This window comes from Pagrus pagrus (assembly GCF_965226575.1).
Source record: "Pagrus pagrus genome assembly, chromosome: 16".
Taxonomy (NCBI): Eukaryota; Metazoa; Chordata; class Actinopteri; order Spariformes; family Sparidae; genus Pagrus; species Pagrus pagrus.
In genome coordinates this window covers 21588416-21600176 of record NC_140200.1, presented here as the reverse complement: position 1 = coordinate 21600176, position 11761 = coordinate 21588416, and the positions used below count along the sequence as shown (strand labels likewise).

General features: G+C 41.1%; 1 protein-coding gene across 3 annotated transcripts; it reads right to left on the bottom strand.

Annotated features, from left to right (window-relative positions):
- Window positions 1–1694: 1694 nt before the first annotated feature.
- Window positions 1695–11630, bottom strand: angel2 (angel homolog 2). Of its 3 annotated transcripts, none has more exons than XM_084378192.1 (9): window positions 11447–11630; window positions 8553–9538; window positions 8076–8296; window positions 7218–7287; window positions 6565–6995; window positions 6330–6456; window positions 5719–5788; window positions 4865–4995; window positions 1695–4594 (listed from the first exon to the last, which is right to left on the bottom strand). In XM_084378192.1, the coding sequence occupies exons 2-9, from the start codon at window positions 9529–9531 to the stop codon at window positions 4431–4433; spliced, it is 2193 nt and encodes a 730-aa protein (XP_084234318.1). In that variant the 5' UTR covers window positions 9532–9538; window positions 11447–11630; the 3' UTR covers window positions 1695–4430. The 3 variants fall into 3 exon arrangements, with proteins under 3 accessions (XP_084234318.1, XP_084234316.1, XP_084234317.1); XM_084378190.1 differs by lacking the exon at window positions 11447–11630 and adding an exon at window positions 10522–10648; XM_084378191.1 differs by lacking the exon at window positions 11447–11630 and adding an exon at window positions 10522–10648 and having other exon boundaries at window positions 5719–5785.
- Between the last annotated feature and the right edge of the window lie 131 nt (window positions 11631–11761).

Below are 11761 nucleotides of genomic sequence, written 5' to 3'. Positions count from 1 at the left end.
TCTGGACAGAAAGGTGTAGGATGTAAATGCAGTGACAGAAGTTAGGTAGATCTGTCTACACTCACTGATATACTGCTGGTGGCCAAAATAATAGAAACACCTTACAATACAACTTTTTGCTAACTTCCAGCTCGCCCTGTGAAACCTACTACAGTTTAAACTAGAATGGCACCAAGTAGAGCGTATACCTCCACCAAGGCCCAACAGTCTGCTTTAATTCAATCAAGCCTAATCCAATAACAAACTGGTTACATCACTATAAACCTTAAACCACCCATCACTGCTTTACCGTGATTTAAGATCACCAGATCTAGGATCAGCATCAAATTGTACTCACTCATAGATACCAGCCACCTAAACATGACAGATTGTTTTCATCATGATCCATATTATTGACTGAGAAATAAAGAAAATGTGGAGAAAAAAACCCCTCAGTGTTAAAGAAAGTGAGAGAAAATTCCTGGATCCATCCTTTTTTCTGGATCAGCACCAAAAGTTAATGGGGTCTATTCTGAGCCGAGACTCATCCTCCATAACTTTTACTTGTATTTTTAATACATAAGTGTATTTACTGCTAGAAAATGACCTTTGTCATTTACTGTAAGCACATTTTATATCAGATACTTTAAGACTTTGACACAATATCTTCACTTTAACTTGAGTCTGACTTCTGGGTACTTTTTACAACACTGCAAATTACAGATATCCAACATGATTTCAATAATTATTAAAAAATTAACTGCTTTCCTGAGATGGACATCACAATGTGGTCTAAATGACAAATATAGATCCATCAATCGTGTGTCGTTTGTGTCACACCAGTCACCGTTTCAGGATTTTTTGCATTGATGTAATTTGGCTCCATTTGCAAAGACATGCAGGGAAAATACGACTATAAGTCTCGAGATGACGATAACAGCAGCAAAGGTGTGGAAGTCTGGCCCATGAAGAGACTGAAGCCAGCTGAGATCCAGCAGAGTGTGTTGCTGCAGTGCAGAGTGATGCACAGAATACCAAGAGGTCTGAGTCCTGAGTACACAGTGTTTGTGAGGGGAGGAGAGGAGGTAAATGGTGCAACCATCCGTCAACACACGTACACACACACACACGTACTCTCTCTCTCTCTCACACACACACTGAAGTGACGAGGAACTTTCACTGAGACGTGAGAATGGAAGACAAACACTTTTTCTGAGACAAACAGGAGAAGAAAACATCCTGCCTGTCCCACCAGAAAACAGACAGACAACACAACCACTTCCATTTACAACTAAACACACGAACCAGCAGTGTTCCATTATGCATGAATATGAGAAAAAAAGACAACTCCATCCCATCAGACTCAGCAGACTCCCTGAAGAACAATGCACAACTGGAACAAAGCTGGTGTGGGCTGATTTTAGCAGCCATCTCTGCGATGACAAATGAACCGAAAAGCCAACAACCAAATCAACACCAGCAAGAAAACAGACGTCTTACTTTAGAAACACACATGAAAATATTTAACCTACACAAAACGTGCACAGTGAAGATCCTGGAGCTGAAGTGATGAAAAGTCGGTGTATTCCTTTAAGCAGCTTGTATGTCAGAGGTAGATGTAAATATTGTTATTGTCATGTTACAGATATTTATTTTCTCTTGTATCTATTTACATGTGTTTGGTATTGAAGTAATACAAAAGTAATGGAAATGAATCAAGTTACATTTCTTTAATATTGTGATGCTTGGTTTACATTTTTTCGACAGGTAATTAGTAACTGTGTCAGAATACATTTGTAAAGTAACCTCCCAACCCTGATAATATATTAAATATATAAAAACATGAAATATATCAACTCATAAATTATGATGTACCACAGATTTGTGAAGAAATGCATCAACAACTATAATACAGCAATATAATGTACATATTATAATGAAATGGGCGTTTCTGCATGATGAGTCCTTATGTTTGAATATTTAAGTTTATTTTGATGCCAATACTTTTACACTAAAGTACAATTTAAATGCAGGACTTACTTGTAACAGAGTATTTCTACACTGTGGGATTACTACTTTAACTTAAGTAAAAGATCTGGGTACTTCTTCCCCTCTGACACAGACAGTACTGACAAAATTAAACCAACAGCAGCTTCATGTAAAACCACCAGCTCCTTTATTTACAATCAATATAAACAAACAATCTCCTCCAAAACTGTTAGAAAAATATATCCACTTGTTATTTATGATTATGTAAAAGTCAGATATGACATCACAATGTCTGTGAGAACATTCAGTACCGTTTACAGTTTCAGTCTGACAAAATAAAACCTTTTACAGGCCGACTCTGCAGGTGAAATGTAGCATATCAAGTTTCAATTTAGTTTAGTTTAACGAGAAGGATTAACTGTTTTTTGGCACAGTGGATAATATTAAACATTTTCAAAGTCATGACAGACGAAATGTTCAGATTTCATCACTCAAACTGTTTGAAGAGTAATTTAATAACTCGACCAGTTAAATTTTCTTCAGCTGTCGACCTGTTGGCGCTCTTTAAACTAAAGGAGTGCCAACAGGTCAACACGTACTAAAAGGTTGATGTCTCTGTTGTTCTTCAGTATAATGTTCTGTACAGTACACTGATGATGTGGAAAGTCAAGATTATTCAGATGTTGCACCAACTGTCAGCTGCTCTAAGAAGGAGCTCAATGTTTTAACTGAACTGGTGAAACAATAACCGGGGAGATGTCAGTGGCTTCACCCTTCTATCACAGCCAACAATGTTATCAAGTAGTTTTCCTCGTCAGCAGCTCTTTAACTTCAAGTGCTAATTCATGCTTTAAACATTTTTTTTAAAATCTGTCCCTTCATAGATTCACTTCTTGAAACAAAGCGGAAGTGCTGAGCTCAGTCGTTTTAAAAGACAATAACTGAGACCTTCTCTGCAGCAGGGGAACAATAAGGACTCAGTAAATGTTAGTGTTGATCCTGAAGAATGATCCGTGTTTGCACATACAGGTGATGCTTAGAAAATGCGATTTTCTTCACATTTACAGTTGCTAACATTGACACATACAAAGATGGACGACACTTTACTTCACTCCCACTGTACAAAATAAAGCCAAAATATCCTTGAGAGGAGCGCCACTGTCTGATGTCACACAGCCTTTTTATATCATCAAACATCTAATTTAAACCAAATTCATCAGAAAAATTAAAACCTGAACTTACATCAGCATGATAAGAATGACCTCAAATGACACACACCATCTTACAAAATGTATTTGACGTGTACTTTGAGTTTTTAGTTTGGCTGTGACATAACAAATTGACTTCAAAAGAACTAGAGGCAGAAAGCTGCACTTGAACACACCGTGAGGACAACAGCTGACAACTGCGTGAGAGGAAATAACTCCTTCACGCCACCAGGTGACATTAATCTGCATTCGTCTGAAAGACTCAGGACTGCAGATATACAACTGTTGATATGATAAAGCTACATTTTTGACATCATTCTCACTAATATTGTCACTTCTAATCAAGAATGTGTCTGATAAAAAAGTACCAGTGTTAAATCTTGGATACTACTGATATTATTTTATGGTCATACTGCCGAGGCCTATGAACAGAGTGAACAGATTTCTCTCAGCGGCTGGCTCCGCCACGGAAACGCTCAGTCAACCAAAAAGCAGCCGTTGTGACCTATGCTGCAGCCAGCCACCAGGGGGTGATCAAGGCGTTTTGGCCTCACTTTTCAGGAGCTGCCATGTCGTCCATCATTACATAGACAATGATCGCTACCAAGAAACCTCTCGATGTTTCGATACCCCGACAATGATCACATATTTATCACACTGAAGAACAAAATCACTGAACTGTTCTTTCGGCTTGTTTGCATGTGAAACATTATTGTGCTCTGAAGATGATCTGAATATCAGATGCCCAACTGGTAGAATTTATTTTCAATCTAATTTTCTAATCTAAAAAATTAAAAAAGCTCAAGCTTCTTAAATGCAAAATGTCCAAAATGGAAACATTTAGTTCAGAGAACATTTAAGACATCCTGCATTCAAATATCTGTATTTGTTTTTTATTTTGTACTTTGACAACACTGCTTTTTCCTTCTGTTTTTAAAAGTCACATCATGTTGCACCATTAAATTGAATTTAAGTGCATCAAGTTTCTTCTTGGGCTTAAAAAATAAACCAGCGGGCACTTTGAAGAAAAATACTCAAAAGGAAAAGAAGGTTTGTTCCCTGCAGAGAAGTAACTCAAATCAAAACGTGTACCTAAAACTGACTTAACTCTCTTTCCTCCAGACAGAACGTGAGCCATCTGGAACTTAACTATTTATTTCATCTGTTCAATCTACATCCTAAAAGTTCCCATCTTCCCTGAGCTGCCTGTCAGCTTTGAGGCTGAGAGCTGTTCGGATTAGTTGACACCACAGGTCAGCGCCGGAAGCGGAAGCGAGCAAGGAGAGGGAGGTGATCCGACGAGTGATTCTGATTGGGAAGACCGTTGACTTCATCCAGCTCTGGCTGGCCGACCAATGCCAGCCTGCCCAGCAGATGGAGGCCCCGCCCACCAGGAAGTGAAGGAGGTGTGATTAATTCTTCAAGAGGAGTTGGGAGAAGGAGAGTGGTGTGACAAGATAGAAGAAGACAGAGGGAAAAAGGAAAGAGAGGGAGAAGAGAAAAAACAAAAGATTACAAAAGTGGACAAGAAGGAGTAAACCGCTAGATTTCCCCAAAAACTGTTGAAAAGTCAGAAAAACTCAACAGGTTATTTGTCTTGAGTTAAGATCAGATATTCCCTGACTTTACTTTAATTAGAATTTTGCATTGTATTTTTTTCCTTGTTCTTTTGAAGTGTGTGTCAGTACCAGGCGTGTACAGGATGTAATCCACAGTAATGGCTGTGCGGGAGTGACAGGTGGTGATCTCAGGTCTCCCGTCGGGCATCAGGTGGTGCTGATAAGTGGACTGCAGCTTCAGGCCGTGCTCAATCCTCGCTCTATAGAAACACACACACAGGGAGTTTTGCTTGTTGTTACACTAAGACTTCGATACGATCTGCGTTATTTATTCATCATTATCACATCGACATGAATAGAAACGTCTGAATTTGATGAATTATTCAAAGAATGGATGCTTGCTGGAGGCAGAAACGGACTTTTCTGATATTAAATTGACACATTTTTATGAATAATTGGAATAATACAATGCATATTATACTTCTAAGTGCTGTATCGTAGGCAACTGGACGTGTTTCAGTCAGCCTATGACAATACCTATCACCCACCTACAATGCTGTACTGAGTTCCCTCCCCAGACAGCTCAACACCAATTCACACCTGGCCGGTTGGGTCAACGACCCACAAGTGGCCCTAACAACTCTGATACTCGGAGCTCACATGTCCTTAACGACTCTGTTAGGACACCCCCACACAGAGTTTAAAAGCCTGCAGCTCCCCTCCAGTTAGTCAGAACTGAAGAAGCCTCTTGAATGAGAGGTGAAACTGAAACAAGTCCAGTTGCCTACGATACAGCACTTAGATTTACCATGACCTGGCCTGACTGAGAACCTTCATCAATGCATATTATATATTTCATGCATATTTCAGACCTGTTTCACATTTTCTTTTTGCAACATTTCAAAAATCAAAAACTGTCTTTCTTTAGCAGTTAGACAAACTGAATATACAGCGATGGGTACGTTACTTTTGAGAGATCATACCTGTTAAAATCAAAAGCCGATTTGTTGGCGAGATCTTCTACAGTCAGATTAGAGATCGCTCCTTCTACTGCTGGGCGAGAGAGGTAGAGACAAAGAGAGAGAGAGAGAGAGAGAGACAGTTGTCAGTGATGAGGCTCACCTTTGACCTCCACCCAAAGCTAAATTAAACCACAGAACAGAGGTAATCTAGGAGGCACAGGATCCTGAACAGAACTGTTTTTACACTTCAGTTTTTAAACTTATTGAACAAATAAGTTAATTAAGGAACTATTGCTTTCAGTAAACAACTGGTAATACATATCTATTTTATTATGTTAATTAAACTATAATTAAATTAGACAGCACAAGTAATAATCAGAGAAAAGCTAATGATATAACATGGAAAAAGCAAGTTATCTCCATATCTAAGAGGCAGTAAACAGCATATTCTGCAATTTTTGCATTAAATTATTACTTTAGCAATTAATCAATAATCGACTAAAATGTATATCAAATTTAACTCAGCCTTTACTACATTCAAATAACTGAGTCTACGCAAGGATTCAACTGTGAGCTGGTTCTCAAAATTAAATACAAATGACATGAAGTCTGGTGGGGTTCAGTGAGCGTACCTGTGGGGCTGTCAGAGGACTCATCGGTGTTCCTGTAACGACACTGAGAGTTGATTCCCAAACTGCGAGACCAGATTGGACAGTTGAGGAGACGCTGACCTCTGGGACTGCTCTCCTGACCAGACACCTGCAAAAGCATGTACACAATACAGTCTTCACTCTGATATACGGTAAGTTTTTATAATTAATCGATTAATCAGGTAGTTCTTCCAAAAATAATATGTGTGCTTCTCACCATGCCGATCTGCAGTCCTCTGTAGTCCAGACAGCCTGTGGTCAGAAAGCTGTACAGCGGACTCCAGGGAGTCGAGTTAAAATCCCCACAGAGCACGACCGGATTGGTCGACCCGTCCGGGAGGCGGTTGAGCCGGTGGATCTCGGCAAATAGGATCGCCAGCTGTGCCAGTTTGATGTCTCCGCGGCGAGGGTTGTAGAGGAGGTGAGTGTTGGCGACACAGATAACGGCAGAGGGATCCGATTGGATCGTGACGTCGTTAGGTTTCAGCAGCACAACCAATCCCACGTTGTCCCTGTCAAGGAGGGCGTCGCCAGGGCGGAAAAACTCAACGGGATTGGAGGAGAGGAGCGACAGGCGGGAGGATTTGAAGATGACAGCACAACCGTCTGGTTTCCTTCCTGTTCGCTTCTTGAACTCACACTGGTAACCTGACATACACACACGCACACACACACACACACACAAACACAAAGGAGAAGACATCTATATGAACACAAACAATCAGATGCAAAAAAAGTTTACAATTTCACAATAAAAGCACATTTGCTGCAGTGTTTGTGTATTTATTTTTTTTCCAATCATATTAACATCTGCTCGCAAAGCGGAGACACACACACACACACACACACACTCTTGTATAGACACAATACCTAATGCCTGTAGAGACGGTTTGATCTGGTTTTCATAGTGGTCCTCTTGGACTTCTTGAAGACACAGGATCTAGAAAAAGAGATTTTCCATCAAATCTATCAAATCTATCATTAAAGCGCACGCTTAGACCTTAGTATTTCTTAAACAGTATATGGTCAAATGTATGCAGACCCCTTTCCAAATAGTTCTGCTGACTTCAGGTCTGGGACCATTTTCATGTTTTGGGTCTCTTGGCCTCAAAAAACGGGAAATGCTCCTGCTACTGTATACAATAACTGTGTTTCTTTTTTTCTAATGTATTTTTGAAATCCGCCAATAAACCTCAGAGAGGAAGATGAAACAAAACCAGTCGCTTTAGTCATCTATGAGGGAATGTGGAAATAATCTAGGAGTAGGAATTTTATGGGAATATCCGGGAAGACGCAGACAGCTGAAACAGAGAGTCAAATGTTCGCAGAAATTAGAAATCAAAAATTATTCAGAAAAGGTTTGTCTCTCTCATTAAGATAATTAACTTGTTTTTAAAAAGGCAAAAACCACCTCAGCAAGCCCGAAAACTTTCAGTTTTGGCACTGATAAAAAGACAGCTAATGATATTGTCTATTTCAAACTTTGTATCAACAATTTCATTTGACCCTTTCCTGTTTCAACATGAACATGCACCTGTGCACTAAGAAATGCTTCCCTGGCCTGAGCCCTGACCTCAACCCTCATCCAACATCTTTTGGATGAACAATCAGTCACACAATCGAGTGTCCACATACTTTTGACCATATAGTGTTTATCATTTTGAATCCTGTGTCTTGTGACTACAACCTGCTGGAGCAGCCATCTTTCTGGTGGTCTAATCCACTCACATCAGCATTGTGCTGCTGGATCTCAGCCAGCAGGTTGGGCAGCCGGCGGTTCCACTGCAGGACGCTGGGGTGACAGTGTCGGTACAGGTAGGCGTTGTCCTGCAGCAGCTCCTGTGACAGGATGTTGTAGGACATCACTGAGAAGTCAAACGCTGTGCTGTCTCCTGGTGGTTGGATGTCAGTACTGCAGCCAGGTAAAGCCTCCCAGTATCTCTGAAGAGCTGAAAAGAGGAGAGGAAGGGGAAGAGATCATAAATTTGAGCTCAGACAGAAGGTTTCATGTCCAAATGATTTACCAGATTTGATTTATATCAACAGCTTTACAACAATGCCCTGTTTGACATCAAGTACATCTATTTCTACCCCACAATACACTGAACTTGACCTAAACACTCTCTAGAAGGTGAAACTAACATGATCTGCCCAGCAAAATTAATTAAATAAAAATGAAAAACCTCCTGAAAAAAGAAGACGTACATTTCCCTTGTTTAATGTCTTCCTGTTGTCTGACAGGCGGGCAAGTTCCAGGTGGAGGAGGCTGGCTGTTGGTTCTAGCTACCTGCCACGGGTTAGGGTTTGAAGGAGGAGCGGTGTTGCAGGGCCTGGAGGGAAGCCCCGGCCACTGCTCTCCATCACTGCTTCTGTCCTTCAACTGCCTCTCTGGTACTTTTGTATTCCTATCAGTGCCTCCCTGCTGCTCTGCAGCTCTCTGTTTGAACCAGGGGTTTGGTTTGTGCGTAGGAACTTTATCCTGTTGAGGTTTTGATTTGGGAGTGTGTGTCCTCGACCTCGCAGTCTGTGGATCTTTATTTCCTCCCTGCTGATATGCGCTCCACCCTCGATTTGGGGTCTCATCTCGACCGCGGCTGTCTTTTTGCTGTCTGTCTTTAATCCCAGTTTTAGTCCTTTCTACATCTCTCTCTCTGCTGTTTTCCTTACGGACACCTTTCCCAGCTTCATCGTTCCCTCGGTCTCGACTTCCATCTTTGAAGCGGTGGTTTGGTCGAGGGTGGCTGTCTGTGCTGGAGTCCAGATGATGGTGCTCCCTCTTAGAGCCTCCTGTAGACCCTGCTGCTGCTCCTCTGTGTCCTTCCCTTTCGCTGACGCTCCTCTTCTCCTCTTCGCTCTTTCTCCGTTTGTGAGGAGGTCCTCTGTCTCTGTCGGCCCGCTCCATCATGAGGCCGGCAGAGGTGTAGAATGAACGCCAACTACTGGTGCTGATGCTCCGAGGGTATAACGTCCTACCAGAGAAGACCTGCTGGGCTGGTGGGGGAGGGCGGGGGAGTCGAGGAGGCCGGGGGGGAAATCCCCGCACCGACCACCATGAATGAGGAGCAGGGACGTGGGGGAGGTAGGAGGAGGCGACACCACTGCTCCTGAAGCCGGCCCTGCAGAGAGCGGGACGGCTGTGGGGAAGGAAGGAGGAGCCGGAGGAGGTCAGCTGGCGGAGGAACATGGGGTGGCTGGAGGCAGGAAAAGGGACATATTAGGGGGGAGTTGATAAAGAGAAACAAAGCCGAAACAGTTCAAACACAGATCAGCAACTACTTTGATAACTGATGAATCATTTAAGTATTTTTTCACTCAAAAATCTAAAACATTATGTGGTGTCAGAAATTGTGAAAGTGGAAAAAGGGGGTTTCATTTTACAGAACAAACAAAAGGATTCATGAGTTAACCTTGAAAATAACTAAACTATTTAATAATGAAAGTCATTCTTGGCAACAGGCCTTTCCATGTGTAATTACCTCTTTACGATTCACTTATTGTTTGTTCTACAAAACATCAGAAAATGGTGAAAGATGGTCTTGATCTTCGAATTTCTCGTAATTTCCGAAGACCACAAAGATATTCAGTTCACAATGAGAGAAGACGGAAACACTCTTTATTAAACCTGCTGTAGGATAATTTTTTCTCTATTAATTGACAAATCTTTTCAGGTTTAGTAAACACAGACACAGGAAGTGGAGAGAAAAGTGATGGGTTAATGAAAGCTGAAATATAAACTACTGATAAAGAGAGATGACATATACAATATGACAATAACTTATTTTTCTGCTTTTATAATCTTACATTAACGTATATTAACAGTTGATACAGCAGCTCCCGATAACTGAAAACAATATACAAATAAAAACAACCCAAGTGGCTAAATTAGCTGCCTGCTAGTGGCAAAGTGGAGTTCAACAAGTTTACTTAAAAACCTTTAAGGTACTTGTTCACAGACTCTTGATTTGAAAAGATACTTTTGCTGCATAAACGTAGCTAAAAATCAAAGAACAAAAACCAAGTGACAAGATAACGTTAAGTGTAATAACTACTGTTGTGAAAAAATAAGGTACAAGTGTTGGTTGTTTAAAAAGCCTCGTTAGCTGTTTTTAGCTTCGCTGAAATTAAACACGACTAAAATGTTCGCACAAACGTTAACTAGCTCACATTAACTTACTTCTCCACGGGGGTGGAAGAGACATCGTTTATGTTTCGACTTGGACGCATTTATATTGATTATTATCAACAAACATGGTCGAACTTTTGGTTTGGTTGGGCTTAAATTGAATCAAAAACAAGCAGCAGGTTATGCGTCACCAACATATGACGTTACAACTAAGCGCCGCGGAAACCTGTGCTGCCTTCACGTATTCTGGCGAAGCTCGTATTTCCGATTTTTAACAGTAAATTGGTGTTTCAAGTGGGGATTGACGGAAAGTGAAGCGCCACAATTCACTTGGGTTAAAACGCTATGATATTAAACAGGTTATATAGACTTGTGCTACTATCAAAATGAAGAATGGGAAAAACATGTTGCAAAATAGCGAGCGTTGCATCTAAGCTTAAAATAATGAATAAAATACAGCGCAGAAACTGGTTTAGTTTTCTTTTGGCCTGCCTGCTAGTAACATAAACAACAGAAGCAGAAAAATATGCGGTCAAAGAAACGCCCCCTGAATGGATTTGCCCTCTAACAATGAGTTATTGAACGTTTTCATAATTATTACAACATTTCCATGCGTATACATATGCGGCATTTCGACCAGCTTCTTCTTCCTCTCGCTGGGACTTGTAGTCTTTTCGACCCGTTTCCTATCATAAAATAACATGATACAAATAAGTGAACGGACTATAGGGAGGTCGGTCCGGCGGAAACAGAGGTCCGACTGGAAACATCGCTCACGACTCGATATTTTTTATGATTAGCATCCTAAAATGTCACGATTTCCTTCGTTGTAACCAGCAGTCGTTCAGGCTAAATTCCGCTAATGGCGATTTAGATTAAACTCGAGAATGAATGCGTTTTATTTCCCATTTTCAGAAGAGCTGTATTAGGCTAGAGGAAACATTAATGGCGAAATGAAAAAGGTCATTCTACTTACGTAAAATCGAGCCTCTTCTCGAAGACAACGGTGCCGTTAACAACGGGTTGAACAGATAAGACGTCAGCTTCTACTGTGCGACATTTTATTGTAATTCCATCTGGTTGAAAAAACCTGAAGTACAGCGGCAAGGAGAGGACCGGTCGTCTGAGAGAAGAGGGGGGTCGGCCGCTCACTTACTCACTCACTCACTCTCTCTTCTCTCTCTACCCCCCGTGTGTGTGTGTGTGTGTGTGTGTCCAGCCCCTCTCTCTTCTCAGTGTATTTTCTTTAATCTGCATGAAAGCAGCAACCTGAAAGGTGAGCAGCTCCACA

Coding starts and splice junctions, on each gene's coding strand:
- angel2 (XM_084378190.1), bottom strand. CDS start 10,571: ATGCGTCCAAGTCGAAACATAAACGATGTCTCTTCCACCCCCGTGGAG. Junction 6,457..6,564: donor GAGGACTGCAGATCGGCATG/GTGAGAAGCACA, acceptor ATGCTTTTGCAG/GTGTCTGGTCAGGAGAGCAG. Junction 4,595..4,864: donor TTACATCCTGTACACGCCTG/GTACTGACACAC, acceptor CTCCTCTTGAAG/AATTAATCACACCTCCTTCA.